The sequence below is a fragment of the Aythya fuligula genome, chromosome 16 (assembly GCF_009819795.1).
Source record: "Aythya fuligula isolate bAytFul2 chromosome 16, bAytFul2.pri, whole genome shotgun sequence".
Taxonomy (NCBI): Eukaryota; Metazoa; Chordata; class Aves; order Anseriformes; family Anatidae; genus Aythya; species Aythya fuligula.
This window is the reverse complement of record NC_045574.1, coordinates 11,317,519-11,336,391: the sequence shown is the minus strand read 5'-3', so window position 1 is coordinate 11,336,391 and position 18,873 is coordinate 11,317,519. Positions and strand designations below refer to the sequence as shown.

The following is an 18,873-nucleotide window of genomic DNA, read 5'->3' as shown; positions in this document are numbered from 1 at the left end:
TAAAGTCATCCCTGTATTAACTTAACATGAGAAGGATCTACTGAAGAACTTTGCTTCCAAGTTTTATAATCATTGTGTAATCTTTGGGAAGATTAGAAGCAAAAGAATAGTATTCCCAAAAGCCAGCACAGCAAGCAAGGAGCCATTTACTCTGATGAACAGGAAACATGAACTCTGCTCAGGGAGTAGTCACCTAACTCTGCAGGAAGGTACTTCCTTCCCCACTTGCAGCTTTGACCCCTCTCTGACTCTGACACCAAAGTCTATGCCTTTCACAGGGCACAGCCAAGGAATAAGAAGTGGAGGTGGTGATGGAGACCATTGTCTCCGTGAGACTCTTGTCTTCATGGCACTTAACTGTTCTTACTGCCATGTTTAACTTGGATGGGCTTTGCTGTAACGCAAGCCCCACACTTGCTGTTTCTGCTAGAGGAACGTAGGAACAATATGCTATTTTCCTCTCTGCCACAGACCTGTGCATTTGATGGCTGTGTTCACTTCTTTTTTTTTTTTTTTTTTTTTTTTTTTTTTTTTTAATTTAGTTTTTCTTACAAAAGAAATTCTTCAAAGCCTCCCTTCTACGGTGTTTCTAGACCTCTGATTGTTTATTGTTCTTATTCTTATTAACACCTGAAAATTGCACTTCTATTGATGGCAAATAGAATAAGAGCTATGCCATGCTGACAAAACTAGAAAAGTTGCATGTAAACAGTTGTACATGGAATAGAGTAAGAACTGGAACTAATTTGTTGTTACAAAACTATACTGGAGTGTCCTCAAAACAATATCGCAGAAGAATAGTTCTGTAGTACACCTAGCTATGCTAATGTTACATGTGAAAAGATTTATTTCTAGCTTCTGCAAATAATCATTTTGATTTATCACATTTTAAAAATTTTCTTACTTAAAACATTCATTAGTTGTATATTAATTTTATGTGAAATTTTTAAAGAATTTAAATTCAAATTAGTCCAATATGCACACCATTAAAAACAGATAGACTGACTCCCTGAGACATGAGGGATGCTAGTGGTGAAATTTTCCATAAACATATGAAAAGTAGGTAATAATCTTGTAGTCATAAACTATTTGCAGACAGAATAGTTGTGGTTACAGTCCAGAACCCAGCACACGCATTGTTTGGCTATATGCTGCAATTTACTGCAGATATATCAAAATTAATCTATAAACTTTGAATTTTGTCCCTTCCTGGTTTAATGCAACAGTTATTTCTCATGTTCTTTCTTTTACTGTGTTCAGGACAGATTGATTTTTACATGAACTGCTAGGGGTGCATACTCAATTCTCAGACTTTTAGAGCTATCAATCTGTTTTGAAAAAGGCAAGTTTTTGTATGACCTAGGTGTACGCATTCAGGGAAAGAAAAACAAAGATTCTGCTAGTAGTTATAAATGAGTATTAAGCATTCTTCATAACAAAGCCTGATTATTTGGAGCAGAGGGGAAGGGAAATTTTTCCTTTAAAAAAATTATGGGAAAATTATATGTGAGGAGTTTCCATATAATAAATAATCTATTTTCTATAAATGTACAAAATCATTTGTACAGCAAATAAGACATTGATACAAATGCAATAACTGAAAGATATATTTACTTTTATAACTATAATAATTTATTTATGAAATATATCCATATATATATATAATATCATATATATTTTGGCAAAAAGACCTCCCTTTCTTGTTTCAAACAGTCTATCACCACTGTTTTAAGTCTATATAACCATTTTTACTCTTCTCTTCATTTTGCAGTTTTTCTTTTAGTCTCCATCTTCCAATAAAATATAATTTAACATCATCTGGTTACAGTTTAACCTATGCACCCTGGGGAAAGTCTGCCTGAAGTTCGGTCAAACCAAAAAAAGATCTATAATGTTACAAGTAAGGGATTTCCTCTCTCTCTTTTTAAATTATGTTATTGAACAGGATGTGCAAAAGTTACTCTCTTTCAAGCTTACTCTCGCATCTTTCTATCAAAAAAGTCCATAATGTCTGAAAATATATTTTCTGTTGAAAGATATCCACTGGTGGATATAATAACATCATCATGTCTCCAAGTTGTTCAGTGAAGAGATAAAAATGTGATTTAAAGGACTAGAAAGGCTGAATGTATGTATTAAGGATGATAATGTATGTTAGGGGCTTTGAATAGCATATGATCTTGTACAGTAAATTCCTTTGTGTGAAGTTTCTTTTGAAGTTCCATAGTCCTACCCTTTCATCCCTAGGAAATTTATTTGGGATGAATTATTGTAGTTCTGCTCATCAGCTACAGTGCATCTCTAAATAGGCACTGTAAATGTTTTTGAATGGAACTTTGTGCAAGAATAATTTGTGCATAAATTCAGTAACCTATTGAATACTCCATGTATACTCTTAACTTGCTATAGTTTATAGTAATGTTTATATTAGCCGTTCATATTTATTCTGCATAGATATTGTTATTTAAACATCTGCCACAAGGTTACAATATGATGATTCAGGCTTGCATACATTAACAAGAGAAACATTTTGAATCTGTTTATTCTTATTGAGAACTCCTGTATAGGCAATCTCTCTCTAACTCATCACGTTGTCCAGTTACAATTGCCCATGTAAAACTGGATGGGTTCTTCAGACACATAGCAAGCATAAGTGAAACATTATGTTTCTATTTTACTTTTAAAAATCAGGTAGAAAAATGTTTCCTGAAATTGTGTTGCTGAAGTTTGAATCAGTCTTTGAATCTGTGTTCAAATATTGATATATATATTCCCTGCCAGGTTATGCGATAATTATCCTTTACTGGGACTCTCATGGGGGAAGTATGGGAGAAAGCTTCTTCGTACAGGTTCACGTGCCCTCAGAATGGCATTGAGGGAATGGAAGTGTTGCATGCTGCTGAATTCTCCACTGGCATCAGACTGAAGCATCAATGTTGTCCATCTCAGGAGAGAGCTGTAGTTTAAGTTCTTGCTTCTGAGCTTCAGCAAATGAGCATTAAAGCTAAACAAACAAACAAAAAAAAAGCCTGCTTGGTTAGTCAGAGCTAGCTCTCTCTGACCTGGTAGAACTATGGTTCACCTCCTTGATTATATACACACACCTCCTCGATATAGTATACACACAGAGTAAATGCTACCCAGATGCCTAATTAGCTCTGATTATGTAATCATAGCAAAACAAAACAAAACAAAAAAACAGCAACAACAAAAACAAAAGAAGTTGGATCCTTCCCTCCATAGCTAAAATTTTGAGGTAATGAGGTGATTTTGATGTATTTTAGAAGTCTTGTAGTCCTAATGGCTGCTTCATTTCACCCAGAACTACAAGTATTTGCTTATACTGATATAATTTTGCATTTCTTACATTGCAATGGTATTAAAGTTTGATTTGGAACAGGAACTTTTTTGCAACTGGCTACAAGGTCACAGTAACCTCTTTATATCTGACACTCATAGTAGATTTATTTTCCCCCTCCAAATATTTTTCCACAAAGTTTGTTTTGTTTCTGTACCCAGACAACTTAGGTTTTACTGCAGTAGTGCACTGTCACATGTAGATGAAGTTATTGAAGTAGTAATTGAGTAAAAAGATGATAGACAGGAACAGCTCTTGACTGGAGAGGGGGAGGGGAGTAGTACTGTTTCCAAAATATGTTGGCTTATAGCCAGAGAATCCAATTTCTGAAAGAGCTATATCAGCAAGAGAAAAGCTGTAGTAATTCTATGTGTAATAAAGGCTATTTAAAAATAAAAATAAATAAAAAATAATAAATTTATAAAAAAAAAAAAAACTTCACAAGCCAAATTCTGCCCTTATTTAGCAGGAAGGGAAAATATTCATTTGGAATAATTTAGTCTTATGAAAATACAAAGCAAATTTATTGAAAAATAGTATCTCTACTCAACAAGATACACACCTGAGCCATACCTGACTGTTCAGTATCCTCCAAGCTCTCTGTGCTACTGAATGAAAGCGTTCTCCTCTTCCCTGCTTTGGTCTTTTTCCTCTGTTGTTTTCATTGATCCATGATTTCTGGGGAAGAGAGATTTGCTCAATTTCTCACTGTGTTCTCATCAATTATCCTTACTGAGCTATTCATAAAATGACAACATCATACCTTTGTTTAGAATAGAAAAAGCCTTGCATATTTCCATTCTAAAATAATGCACTATTAAGCATGGCCTGAATTGTTCTGCTTGTTATCCTAACTGTAGCTATTTCAAAAATACCACATCATAAAAAGAAATACACACCAACAAAAATCCAAAGCACTCATTTGTCTGGCTGGCTGGGATGGGATGGCTGGGATGAGTCTGGCTGGGATTGAGTTAATTCTTCATAGCAGCCCATATGGTGCTGTGTGTTGGACTTATGATTAAAAAAAAAAAAAAAAAAAGTGTTGATAGTGCACCACTGTTTTGGTATTCCTGACCAGTGCTTGCATGGCATCAATGGGACAAAACTCAGACAGGTGACCTGAACTGGCCAAAGGAATATTTCATAACATCTAACATTATCCTTGATTACAAAACTCTGGGTATAGATGGGGGTGGGGGTTGCTTTTGGTTGGCTTTTCTTAGTGACTGGCTGGGCATCAGTCTGTATTCAGGAGATGGTGAGTGATACGCATTGCATTGGTTATTGGGTTTTCGTGTGTGTGGTTATTTATTTGTTGCTGTTTTTTTTCCCCTCTTTCCTTCGCCTGTTGAGCTGTCTGTATCATGAAGCATGAGTTTTCTCACTTTTGCTCTTACTATTCATTCCCCTACCCCACTTGAGGGTGAAGTGAGTGAGTGGCTGTGTGTGTGCTTTGCTTCTGGCCAGGGTTAACCTACACAACTAGATATGAGAATTGGATTTGAAAACAATACATCTCTTGATCAGTTTAATTTGATTAATGCAACGAACAATTTACTTCCATGAATAGTTTACTTCCATGAAATAGTCAAATCATGTACTCAGCCTGCATTATTATAAAAGATACTCACCTTCTCTTGTCTTGCATTCTCCTGCAAAACTGCGTACACTGCTTGTCATCAGTATCCAAACAGGAACACCGAAAAGAAGACTGGAAAGTACTTTGATTCTGGCCTGTAGATCTTTTGCCTCTAAAATTGCCTCTGTAGTTAGACAGCCCATATGGAACAGTCCTCCTGTTGTGAGAATCACAAATATTGTATATTTTAAGAACTATTAAGATGATGCTCTGTTTGTTTTTTTTTTTTCTCTTTTAGAAAACAGACCTACACCAAACCAATCAACTTATAAAAGCCTAAGTTGATTGAGTTTGGTATCTTCATATACCAAACTTTATGAAGTAGCTAAACAAACAAACAAAAAAACAGCTCAAGTGTCAGAATTAGTTGGCAGCTGCATTGACTATGTACAAAATAAATTGAGTACCGAGCACCCAGTACAAATACATCCCCAGGTAATTGCTTATTTTAGTGTTTCTTTGTGTTGGTTACTCCCCACAAATGTCATGTCCAGTGCCATAGCTGGTAGAAATTGAAAAAGTGGCTGTGGCAATTTCCACCAGATAAATGACATGTTGTTGTCATCGTTTTCTGATTTGCCATTAATTTTACTGAGAAATGAAGAAAACCATCAACATGATTAGTTTACTGCATCACGTTTAGGAACATGAACCGAGTCACAAATGTGTGAACAGCTAGATTATCTTTCTCATGTGATCTCTCATAGAAAAGCACTGGTGCCTACATATTTTTTACAGCAGCACGCCAATAGATAGAGGTAATTCTCTTTATTTTCCTGAAGTTTGGCATACTTTGTTTACAGGTTATAGGCGATAGTATCAGAAAAAGGAATGCTTCATTGCTGCTTGCTAGTGTCCCAAAAATGCATGGATAGTTTTGATGTACGTCATGAATTATTCTCCTACTACTACAAGTTGTCACAGAATCTCAACTCAGGTTTACACCACGTGGAACTTCTGGAGACCCACCAGTGTTCCGGTGTACTCAAGGGCTGGGCTAAGCAACCCACAAATGCTAAAAAACCAAAGGGTTCAAAAGTGAGAAAGAGGAGTACAGGTGAAAGGGTGAGAAAAAAAAAAAAAAAAAAGAAAAAAAAAAGAAATGCGGAGGAGAGGAAGTAAGAGTGGTTATAGAAGGGTTGCAGAACAAAGCCTGAATAATCAGCCTGGAACCACTAACTCTGTGTACTTGGACTTGTTTCATTTGCTTTCATAAAAACATCATTAGGCTATTAATTGGAAAGCTGCAAATTTTCCGTTTTCCCACACTCATGGTGGGCTGAAATGTTCAGAAACATTATTTTTATAATCTCTGCTATAATTTTTGATGTAACATCAGTACAGTTCATGCAAATCAGTTATTCAAACCTCTGCACTGCTAGTAACGTACCAGCTTGTAACCGTGTGTCTCATCTTTCATAGCCTGAACCAGATAGATTTGTCATAAAACCACAGAAAGAGGCAAAATCACAAGCAGTATTTCTGTTTGTTACAGGCCATGAGTGAGACACTCTCCAGCAGGTGCTGATCTTCTTGACATTTATGCAGAAATTGTTGTCTATTTTCACCACTTCCTTCATTCTACAGCTATACCTCAACACTAGGAAAGGCCAAGAATATGCAAATTTGGGTTAAGACTTTAGGACTTGATTTTGCCCCCTCTGTTCAAACAGCCATTTGAGAAGCTATTTGTTGTCTTCAGGGTTCAGGGCAAGTCCTATTTTATAATTGAAGAGTATTAATAATTCTGTACTGTCATCTACTGGAGAATAACGAATGATAAATGGCTAATGTAGTTAATTTGTGTCATAAATAGTTGTTGTACAGTCATATTTTTAGATACATTAATGCTTTTTATGAAGTAATGGCTGGTATTTAGAGACAGGAATGAAAGGAAGAAAGTTCCTGTCTTTTTAAGGGTAGTGAACCCTCTATGGAAACAGTCTGGGACAACTCTGTTATTCAACTTAATTCTTAGATGTAGGCTGAAATAAAGAGAGGAATTTTGCTTGGTCTAACCAGCTGTGAAACCCCTATTTCATGGTAGATAGGCTGTAAAGGGATAAGGAAGTTTTTTACAGCTTTTGCAGATGTCATCCCACATCATGTTAACAAGACATCAAATACTGTAGTATTTTATTTTCATTATTTTAAGTGGTTCCCCTTAAAATGTTCACTTTTCCAACATATGATACTATTTTTTCTTATTTTAATTCTCTAAATGAGACTCTCGGTGGGACTCAGCTACAGGTTGGCCTGTGTCAGAGGTTTTGCCTTCACAGCTGGAGAGGCAAAAGGGCACATGTGCTTTATTCCGTAGTTGCTGCAGTTTGCAAATTAATGGGCTAAGTGCAATCATAATCAACATCAATTTTATGTTAATGCATCAGTATGAGAACTACGGTGAGTTAGGAACGGGCCCTTTATCAGTCTGATGTATTTCCTAAGAGCCAGTAAATTCCAGAAAACTGGCAGGAGTGGACAATGTAGTGTAATTCCAAGTGATTAGAAGCATGAATCACAGCCAGAAGCAGAGGAGGAAACTGATATTTTAGATACTGCTTTTGATCTTTCTAATCAAGTGCCTTAAGTTCTGTGAGGCTTGTAAGCCTTATGCTTATAAGGGTATGCTTCATAGCTTGGAAAATATATTCAAGAGCACCTCGTTGTCAAGTGTAAGACCTTTAACTAGAATACCCAAGCAAACATTTTTATGTAAGCTAATGTGCAGATTTGCCAATCAGAGATGGAAATTTAATAGTTCTCCAATATGCCTGTTTTTTTTTATTTCTACAGATAAACTTCAATAACAACTCAGAATCCTTCCAGCAGTATTCAGAAAGAGCTAAAAAAAAAGTCAGTGTTTTCGTGCCTGTCTGTTACTCTGATGCAACTCATAAATCTCAACATTTAAACAAATGTTAGTGTGTGCATGGTTATCATTCCAGCAGCTGAAAATGTTAGTATTTCAAGTTAGTTCATGCCTCTCTCCCAGTACTTCAGAAGTGAGAAGAGATGCCAGAGAGATTCAGTTGAACAAATATCAGAAGCATTTGCCTAGCAGCATGCTGAGATTGTTACATGTGATTAATAAATGGCTGGTTGTGCAGCAAATTTTATGGTGGTGCAGTGCTCAGGTTCAAAATGACAGACACAAAATTACAATTTCTACATGCTAGATGGGAATTCTTGTCAACATTTAATTGTCACCAAGCATTTGCTTTGCTTCCTATTTCAGGTGAGGTATCTCACTTCTTTAGTCAGCTATTAACCACTTTCTAAATTAAAGAAGGTGTGAGTTTAAACAAATAGCTTCTTCAGTATAAGTTGTTTTGTTCTTTATTTCCTTCATTATAAGGCTATGGAAAAGAAGCTGCTAACCTAACTCTCCAGTGCCTCCAGCGCCTGGAATTATTTCATGTAATAAAATTATGGGCAGTCAGTGCAACAGATCTGTTATCCAAATATAATCCCATGTGTAACATAGAGCTGCACAAAGCTAATCAAAGCACAGCGTGCTCCTGTCACTTGAAATGTGCTTTTGATTTCTGCAATGGAAGGAACAGGCAGCAATCTTTAGGCTGGCCAATGTTTCTCCTAGAATTTTAAAAGGCAAGAGCATAGATATGCTCTTAAATAACCTTAAATAACCCAGACCATTTCTGTACTTCTGTACTTGTATCCATAAAATACCACATAAAAAGCTGACCTAGACGTCAGCTGTCTCTTGAAGCAAGTTTTTGTCAGTAAATTAATAGAGATACGCATTTGTTGAAAAAGACAAGTACTGAGTAGTAGTGAAACAGCCATTCTAAACCAGTGATACCAGTGCAGATTTCCCGCAGAAAAAACTGCCCGTTGAGTAACTCTTGCCTTTAAGTCTAATTGGGAATTGTACAATTTGCCCATGTCCAGCTGTCCCTCATTTATACCAGGGTGAATGTTCAGAATTCAGGCAGCCAAATCCAATTGGTCTATTTTAATTCTTATAACATGTGGCTGAGTTTCTCATGCTATGTTATAATTGACCTATGAGCTGCTATTATTTTCTACTTTCCCAGCCACTTAAACACAGCAGATACCTCCAGGGCACTTGAGAGTTTCAGCCAAAACAGAGGTATGAGGGGGTTGCAGCATTCATCTCAGATGCTGCGATTTCAGTATTCAGCAATATATTTTCTGGCAAGTATCCAGGCCAGAAAGGCTCCCAACAGTCTCTAGAGTTCTCAGAAAATCTTAAAATGTATGAGATCCCTGTAAGGACCACTGAGAACAAAGAATATGGAAAGGAAGCAAAAAGTAACATCCTTCGATGACACCAAAATGTCTCCAAAATGAAAGGTGTTGAGGGAAATCAGATATTTCTGTGTACAATTCCACATAAAGCTACTGCAGCAATACCATGCAACTGCAGATGATGAGATCATGGGCTGTTCTGAGAGTTCACTCCAACTGCCTGCAACAAGCATCAGGTTTTCTAAACTGTGAGTAGTTCACAATAGGAGTTCCTCCCGTATTATCACTTCCTCCTCTTCATTATCATTCAAGTAAAACACCATGGGAATGCTCTTCAGAGAAGTCCTGGACTTCTTGGTCTTCTGTCATTCTAACCATACGCTCTGTTCATAGAAATTGTACTTTTTCTAAGTAGCTTTTTGCAGTTAAAATTATTTTCAGATGAGAGAAACAAGTTTTTAAGCTCTAGAGCCACACCTTTATTTCCCCCATCCTCCATTTAGTTGTACTCAGTGTTCCTCTTCATCTAAACAGGCAACTGTTATCCATAAAAGATGTAGCTCCAAAATCTTGCTGGATTTGGTTTTACCTTCACTCTTGTTTTTTGTTTGTTTATATATATTTTTCAATCCTGTTCTTTAATTAATACTCGATAATTTGTGAGGACTCCAAATTAGTTAATTAGTTATAGTTAACTTAGGCAATAAGCCAAAGATTGCACATATTTACCTTGCCATCCCATCTCACTCATCAGATGGGTTCTTTGATATACCTCCCAGTGAGATTTCACACTACCCAAGTACTGTGAGAGAATCCGAAGGCTGCAATAAGGCAGATTATTGCTGGGCACCTTCTTTAGCACGCCATCCCAGGAGGATTACAGCAATGACACAGGCTTGAGCAAAACTGTGCATAGCAAAATCAAAACATATGTTTGTTTGTTTGTTTCTTTGTGTATATTAAAATTTTATCAATAAAAGCCTTAACTTATAGCTGTCAAAAGGATGCTACATGCTCTCTGCATCAAATACGATCAGAAAAAAAGTCTGAGTTTAGTAAAACCTGGGGTATGTTTCTTGAGGCTAGTGAAATCAGCAAACCATGGGGGCGTATTTTTTCTTTTTAATTTCATTCTCTAAACACCCGGAGTGGCTAACCTGCTGAACCGAGCTATTGCTTCACAAAAATACCTCTCTCTAAACAGCACTGCCCGTATCCTTCAGTGTCTCATACCAGCTCTAATCTGCTCCCAGTTTTGTGGCAAGTGATATGATTAAAAATATGTATTTGGTGCAATATTTTCTGTCTGTGGGGCCCAAGCTCCCATTATTCCTTGTTCTTCCTCTGCCTGGCAGGAAATCTTATTAACAAGGAGGCTGCTTCTAAAGGAAATAGACTGAGGCAAATCCCAAAGGGCAAGAACAGCTGGAAAATGAGGAAAGGAATCAGATAAAATTAGGTGGCAAAAGGTAGCTTTCTTAAAGTAAAATTCAGAGTACCCATTGCTAGTTTCTGAAGCCACCATACCAGTGCACACACACAACACACTCTCCGGTGCGTGTTCCCGCAGTGTGTACAGTTCAAAACCCACTACTGGTTTAAAAACAAATAAAACAAACCTGGGGGAAAATGAACAAAGGTTAAGCTTTAAGACTGATGAAAGTGCCTGTGGTTTGATGGCCATGGAGACTGTTTACTCTTTGTTTAGTCTTAGAATTAGGCCAACATGAGCAGCTGTAGTGAAATTTCAAGGCACTAGCTGTTAGCGTGTCTCATCCCTGACCCCATTTTCTTCAGGGCCAGCTCCTGCAATGACACAGGAGCCTAGGCTGCAGAGCCAAGAGATTTCAGGTCTTTCTGAGGATACTGCTGTTAAGCTATCAATACTGTCAGCATTGTAAATAAGGTTTTCAGGAAGACAGGATATATTCTACGTTTAGACTGAGGAGGGCATGCAAGCTGTGCATGTGTCAGACAGAGATTTAAGGTACCCAGGGATCAGGCTGAACAATGCAGGATGAGGAAATCTGAAAAGAATGAGACTGTTTAGGAGCAGTCAGGAGAAATGAGCAGAACACCAAGCAGGAGAGAGGGTGAATTTGAGACAGTTAGTGGAATGGGACTTTCTTTTCAACATGAAACTGTCAAAAGAAGGCATTCACTAAAAAACAAAGCCACACCTTTCTTCTTTTTTTTTTTTTTTTTTTTTTTTTAATGGAATGTTAAAGTTATTGTAAAATGGAAACACTGGATCTGTTCATTCAAGAGTCTACTGACCCGTCCTTTAAAACAGAATAAGCACAAAAAAGCAAGCTGTTTTCTATCTCAGCCTAGAAAAATCGTATTTTAAGTAGTGTGTAGTAAGATTGTGTAGTTATATGCCATTATTGAACTATTCTGAAGATATTTTTTCTTAAGTTTGATACTTATTTCACTGATTGTGGGATTCGAGTTGTGAAAACTGGTTGCACTGCTTAGTAAAATGCATGCATTTTGATAACGACAAATGACCAGCAAACTGTCTTGTCCACCTGGGAATATGCATAAAAGCTAGGAATATGCATATAGACAATCAACCTAGATGTGAGGTCAGTTGTGCAAAGCTGGAACTGTACAATAAATTTATTCTGAAACCCTTGGGGTTTCATTTGTAATAATGGCAAAGAATGAATACATCAAAAGACTTGTCTACCCATGAATCCATGCAATTAAACTGTATTAAATCAAGGTGTGAAGTCAGTACATGATTTAAATTTTCAAGAATAACCATGTTTGTATAACAGGTCTAATAAGCGCACTAGTTTGTCTATGATAAAATAAAACCATAACAGTAGAAGCCTATTACTATGTTCAGTAAACCTATTTGAAATAGTCCGCTTTTGATGTGAAGATTTGTGTAGCATTTTAATATAAAAAACCTCCTTTAGGGTAGGGGAAATTTACAATCTCTCATTTAATTTTTCACAAATATTTGTAACTTAAAAAAAAAAAAAAGACGTTATTTAATATTACTCGTTTTGTTAATATTCCTCATTTACATTAACTCCTTTTATCTTCTTTATGCCTGATTTTTTTATTTATTTTTTTTTTACACCAGTATGACCATAGATTCCATAGTTTTAGTTATTTTAATTGTTACTAACTTGTTAAGATTTTTCTTTTTATCTTTCATTATTCAGGCTACATTAAGACCGGAGATACACATGGATAATCTAATCTTGATAGTCTGCAACAGGACAGGGCAAGCTTCATCCAGAAAAATGAAATCAATTCAACATAAGATTCATCATTTCGTCACTTCTTTTGGCACTTAGTTCTGATGGTTAACAATGCACACTGTTAAACAGAGAGATCAACTTCTTTATTTGAACTTGCCTGGCTTGCAGCCACTGTTTTATCATCATGCCTTTGGCTAGCAGGTATTTTTAGTCTGATCTATTAAGATCATAAGCACGTGCTTAATTGTTTTGGTGAACGAGAAATCTTTAGCTGTGTTCTTTTATTTCTAGTAATAGGACAGGACAGTGTCTACATTTAACTAATGATGGAGATAATTCTAAAAAAAAAAAAATAGGGAAAATGTAAGACTTTATTATAACACTTAATAACCATAAGGATGAAAAGCACTTTAAATAATATTATGCAGGCTTTCTTTCAACGAAATTCAATTACTGATGAGATGCAGGTAACAAAAAGATGTTATGAAGAAAATGGAAAAGTGAGTCAGCAGGGCATCCTGTTAGAGCAGTATCCAATTGATTGTCCTGGAGTCTTCTTGTTTTCATTCTAGGATGGCCTTGAGACAGTGACCTAAGCCAGCAGCGAGCAAAGATCATTAGCTTATAGCTGTTAGACACCTGATCATAGGTGGAGTCAGCCACTGTTGCCTATATAGCTTCTGGCAAATCCTGAATCCACAACAAACACATTTGTCAGGAAAAGGAAACAAGGAAAAAGGCCTTTCTCACCTTTACAGGTGGTCATATTAGATCAGAAAAACAGATTTCTCTAGGTGAACCATCTAGAGTTGTTGACCTAGTGCCGCTCACATGATGAATTTTGATGTCCATTCAGGAATAATGACACAACATTGCATCCTTATAGCATCCCGATGTCAACACATACTCGTGAAACACTCCCCATATCCTCTACCACTATATCCCACAGAGCAAAGCAACAGACTACACTTTAGTGTATGCCCTTGTCCTTCCCCAGAGGAAATAGATACATCATGTGTAACCACAGAAGAAGTAGAACATGTCAGAGGATCAGAGCTGCAAACACAAAGATATTAGAACAAATTCTCCCTTTCACTTTGTCCATCCAATTGTACTGATTCAGAAATTGGTGTAATTGGCAGACAGAACTGTTGGATCATCACCTAAGCTGCCCTTTATGACATGGTCATAGAATTTCATTCAGTTATCCATCTTTTGAGTTTAATTAATACTGAAATAAGACGTCACTTAGAGAAAAAACTTTTGTGTTGATTTAGACACTTCAATAAATTAATTTTGTTGCTTAATCCAAGTGAGGAAGTGCTTTTACAATTATGTATCTACGCTGATTCCCCTTTGAAAGTCTCTGTATTATTGCCACATATTCTTACTCTACTTCTATTTCAGAATTAAAGCCCACTTTGGTATCTGATATTGTGTCACCGTTATAGTATTACTTTCCTATAGTTTTGATCTTTTAATCTTTTACTAATCATTCTGAGCATCTGTAGTAGTTCATGCAGCAACAGTAATGTCATTAACTGAAGCGCATTTTGACATTGATGCACAAGCTCAGTTCATATTGAAACATAGGACTCCTGTAAAGAGATACAGATCTAAAAGGTCTTCCCTACATTTTCTTCTTTAACATATAGAATTGAGCATTAAGCTGTAGCTTTATTACATCGGTGGGTACTGTTTAAAAAACAAGCCATTCTTTCACCCTCAAAATGTGTCAATCTATGCATATCTTGATCTGCATCTTGATCTATAATTAATAACTTGACAAAAAATGCATTGCCAACTAATTCTGAGTAACCAGTTTTATCAGTGAGAAAAAAATACCAGCTTTTAATTATCTTTATTATGAAAATTTTGCCTGCATCACGTAATTGCATTATTCTGTTCTACCTTACCTGACTTCCATTAGGACTATGTCTTTCCCACTTAGGGCTCTTGCTGCTCCCAGCATAAGGGACTCACACTATGTGAAAATAACACTGGTGGGCTCAGCGATCTGGACTAACCCCAGTGGTTCGTAGATAAGTATAAAGCAATACTCAAATGTGTACACGTCATATCTCATTTAATTGGAAATAGCTGCAAAGTCAGAGGCTGGATACTCTGCAATTGTGTGCTTTTCCAGAATTGTCACTCTGCTTATCCAAGTGGTTTCTCAGCAAGGATAGATAAAGGCCCTGTATTGGCAAGGCTTCTGCCTCCAACACTGTTATTGAAACTTTAACCACTTCTACAGGGAAGGAAAAGAGGAGATCATGACCACTATTTGCTTTAAACATATTACAACAATGCTTAACACCATCTTCTGTGGGAAAGAGTAGAGGGAAGAAACCAGAGGAGGAAGTGAAGTTTGTCTGTGAAGTATGGAGAGAAGAGTAACCTGGTAACAGAAAATAACGAGGAATTTGTGACAGGAATAAAAAAGGATAAAGTGAAGGATACAAATCCAGAGAAATGAGAAAGCAAAAAAAAAATAGTAAAAAAAAAAAAAAAAAATCAATTGTAGTGCTTGGTGTAGGAAGTAAAACTGCAAAAGAAATGAGAAGCAAATAAGCAGGAAAAAGATCAGAGTCAACAGATGTCAGGGTCGAGCACTGGAACAGGCTCGCAGGAAAGTGGTCACAGAACTGAGCCTGCTGGAGTTCAAGAAGCATTTGGACAATGCTCTCTGACATATGTTTTCATTTTTAGGTAGTTCTGTGTGGAGCCAGGGGTTGGACTTGATGATCCTTGTCTCTTCCAACTCAAGATGTTCTGTTCTATTTAAGAAACACGCTCCAAAAGTTTACTAACTTGCTCATGATTTAATAATGGTATCGTAAGCAAGAGAGACCCATTTAGATGAAGACACAAATACACCTTTATGAGTATAGGCACCAGCAATAGATAAAAAAACAACATTAAACTTGTCCAGGTTGATGGTTGGACTTGATGATCTTGGAAGTCTTTTCCAACATTAAACGATTCTACGATTCTCTGAAAACCTCTATTTTTCAATGTAATCTTTCTGGCTTTCTGTTGCATGTGTTGTCCTCAAAGTTACGTTTGAACAATCCTTTTTACTAGTCAATATAAAAACTTCCAACAACACGTATATAGCAACATGAAAGCCCTATTTATAAACAGCCATGCAGTCTTTACAGATCCAAGGGTTACTTCCATTTAAAGAAGTATTGTAACTTTCTTGGGATATTGAAGTGCACAGACAGGACTGATTCCTCTCATTCATATCCAGAAATACTTTGTCTTACTGAGAACACTGTTCCAGGTAGAACACCAGGCCAGAATTAGCACCTTTTCATTCATACATGTGACATAAAATCCTAATGTAATGTAATCCTATTCCTGTTGCACTGAACATGGTCAAAAATGTGGAATATCTCCATACATACTTAATTCAGTGACTACCTCTGCCCTCATATTTAGAAGCGTTCTTCTGCAATCCTAGAATCTTTGAAAATCAAGGGTGTGCTTTTTCAGCTTAGAGGGAGATTTGTACATCTACCTAACACGTAAACAGAGCCTTTCCTTTCATTGCTCAAGAACCAGCTAACGGAGCAAGACAGTCCTGTATAGAATTTAACATTCCATATGAATACTTAATCCTCGAATCTATACATTCTGTAGCTTGCATAGAAATATCTGGTCAAATGGCATAAAAATCAGCTATGATAGAAATCAAACTTTTAGAGAAGTTGAACGATCACAGGTAAGACCTCTGCACTGGACAGTGGCAGTACCAGAGACATTTGCTGTTGTTTTGCGTACAATTGACTTTAGTAAAGAAAGTTGAGAATCACAGCCCCAGCTGTTTAGTATTTGAATTATGAATACTTCCTTCATGGAAATCTTATATATCTCTCCATTCTCTACTTTTTAGAAGAAAACCTCCACATCAGTGAATTAATGCAAACATGTTACAGGATTGCATCCAAAATAATTTTCCTAATAGAATGAAAATGGCAACAACAACAAAGAAATTAAGAAAAAAAAAATTAATGACTTCTATGGACGTATTATACTTTCAGGCTGGTAGAATTTCAAAAAGGCTTGTCATCAGGCATGGCCTCTAGCTGGGATACACATATGAATTTACAAATTAAGTGTTATAAACCCTGTGTAATTTAACCTTTTCTACTGCTACTCGCTCTCTTTTTCTATTCCGTTTGTTATTTTAATCCAATGACAAGGTTTGCAGTTGATTCAGATTTATTCTTATGGCTAAGAGAAACATTCACAAACCATAGTCAACAGCAGTCAACAGTTTTAGATTCTTCCAATCTCCTGATTATTTTTTAATGAATTTGATTGCTGTGGTTCCTACAGGGCTGATACCTTTTAGCCTATGAAAATCTTCACAAATCCTTAAGACTTGTTTAGTCACTCAATGAGACAGGATATATACAATGGGCTAGGAGGAGGACTGTAACCTTTAGGATGTAGGCAAAGTGTCACTCTTCCTGGATGAGTTCTTTTAATTAGATACTGTTCATAATGGATCCTGCTTTTCTGCATGTGCTTCACCCCCTCTGACCTGCGGGAAACTCAGAATTTCCACTTCATGAGAAATGTGATGATTTCAAGAACTGTTTTTATTATATGTTGAAACAAAAGCTTATGTTTACCATTCCCATTGAGCGTAGTTGTAAAAGACACTCTTCTGTAACATCTTAACTCTGGTATACTGAGGTTTTCAACAAAATATTATTTTAACGTCAAAGCACTCTCCCACATGAATTTTTATCAAAGCCAGTACAATTACACACACACACACTATTCTTCCCTTCCTAAAGGGCGGTTTATTAGAAACAGGTTTCTCCTACAAAATAACTCCATTTTCCCCCCATGACTAATTGCACTCGGGCTGCAAACGGAGTCCACCCGGGGCTGCCTCCACCGGGACGCTGCCTGCAGCCCGCTCCCCAGCCTTCCTCCTCCTCCTCCTCCTCCACCCCCCAAGGCGATGCCGGGCAGGTGGCGGGGCGCTGCAGTTCGGCCGCCCCCGACCCCCGACGGGACCCCCGGCGGCCGCCCCTCGCCCCCTTGACCCCGGCCCCGCCTTCCCGCGGAGCTGCCCCGAGGGTGGCTGGGGGCGGGCGGGTGCCGCAGCCCCTCGGAGCCTCCCGCAGCCCCCTCGGAGCCCCCCCGCAGCCCCTCACCTCACCCCCCGCAGCCCCTCTCCTCACCTCCCGCAGCCCCTCTCCTCACCTCCCGGCGACCCGCGCAGGGGCGGCCCCTCGCAGCCCTGCCCGCCATTTCGCGTCCCTCCCTCCCTCCCCTCCATCCCTCGCCCCTGACTCACTCGGGGGTGTTGATCCAGATGATGTCGAGGTGGCAGTAGTAGACGCACTCCTTGTCCTTGTAGGTGTAGCAAGTGCAGCGCCGGGCTCGCCGCCGCAGCGCCCCGCCGTCAGCCCTGGCCCGGCCGCCGCCACCCGGCGCCGCCGCCGCCGCCTCGCCGCCCTCCCGCTCCTCCCGGCCCAGCGCCGCCGAGCGCGGCTCGCCGCCGGCCGGCACGGAGCGAGGCCGGGGCAGCGAGGACCCTGCAAAAAGGGAAGGGGGAAGAGCAGGGCTCAGAGATCCCCCTGCGGCCCCCTGGCGCCCCCCACCCGCTTGCAGTCCCCTTGGGGATGGGACCCCGAGAAGTTTCGGGCGGCCAAAGGCACCGTTATGTCTGCGCGGGATGCCGGCACCGGGGCTTGGGGGCGGCCCGGGAGAGGTTTTGGGGGGTTTAACCCACCGACGGCCGGTGATGCCTAGGTAGCTACCCGCGCTTCTGCTTATAGCCTTTGGGGAAAAGAAGAGCAAAAGCAGCTCTTCTTTGTGTGCGTGCGTGGAAACGGCGAAGAAAGAAAGCAAGTCAGGTTACCTGCAGTCGATGTAATTGTAAGTCCAAAGAGGAACAGTAACCCCAGCTCCATTAACCCCAAATTGCACGCTTGTTAACTGCAGGCAAAGGTGAAGCGCAGGGGCCGCTCCGGGAAGAGTCGCTGGGGGCCGGAGGCAGCCGCCGCTCCCCGCAGCCGGCTCCCCACGGGGCTGCGAGCGGCGCTGCTCCCTCGCGGCTCCTTTCCTCCAGCGCCCGCTGAGTCCCGACGGGGAGAGAGCGGCGTCAGGAGCAGGGAAGATCCATCGCTTGGCGTTTCTCACACACACCTCCCACCCCACCCCCAAATGCGAGCAGAAACCGGAGCTGCTGTTTCCCAGCTGCAGCCGCCTCCCCGCAGAGGCAGCCTCCTTCCCTGCCTCCCTCCTTCCCTCCCTGCTCTGCCTCCCCCGGGGCGGGCGCTCCCCGCCCCCGGCCCGGTGCAGGTGAGGGGCCGGCAGCGCGCAGCATCCTCCCGGCGCCCCCCTTTGTTCTGCCGCCCGCGCTCCATCGCCCTCGGACGGTGCCCGCT

At 39.3% G+C, this 18,873-nt stretch overlaps 1 protein-coding gene across 1 annotated transcript; it reads right to left on the bottom strand.

The window, feature by feature from the left end:
- Positions 1-2,421: 2,421 nt before the first annotated feature.
- Positions 2,422-18,632, bottom strand: EDN3 (endothelin 3). Its single transcript, XM_032198314.1, has 4 exons — positions 18,345-18,632; positions 17,778-18,018; positions 4,993-5,157; positions 2,422-3,004 (listed from the first exon to the last, which is right to left on the bottom strand). Exons 1-4 carry the CDS (start codon positions 18,394-18,396, stop codon positions 2,794-2,796), a joined length of 669 nt encoding a protein of 222 aa, XP_032054205.1. The 5' UTR covers positions 18,397-18,632; the 3' UTR covers positions 2,422-2,793.
- Positions 18,633-18,873: the final 241 nt, after the last annotated feature.

Excerpts from the sequence above, each read along its gene's own strand:
- EDN3 (XM_032198314.1), bottom strand. The coding sequence starts at position 18,396 with ATGGAGCTGGGGTTACTGTTCCTCTTTGGACTTACAATTACATCGACT. Across the intron at positions 18,019-18,344 it reads TACAATTACATCGACTGCAG|GGTCCTCGCTGCCCCGGCCT; the intron begins GTAACCTGACTT and ends CCCTTTTTGCAG. Across the intron at positions 3,005-4,992 it reads AGAATGCAAGACAAGAGAAG|CTTTAATGCTCATTTGCTGA; the intron begins GTGAGTATCTTT and ends TTGTTTGTTTAG.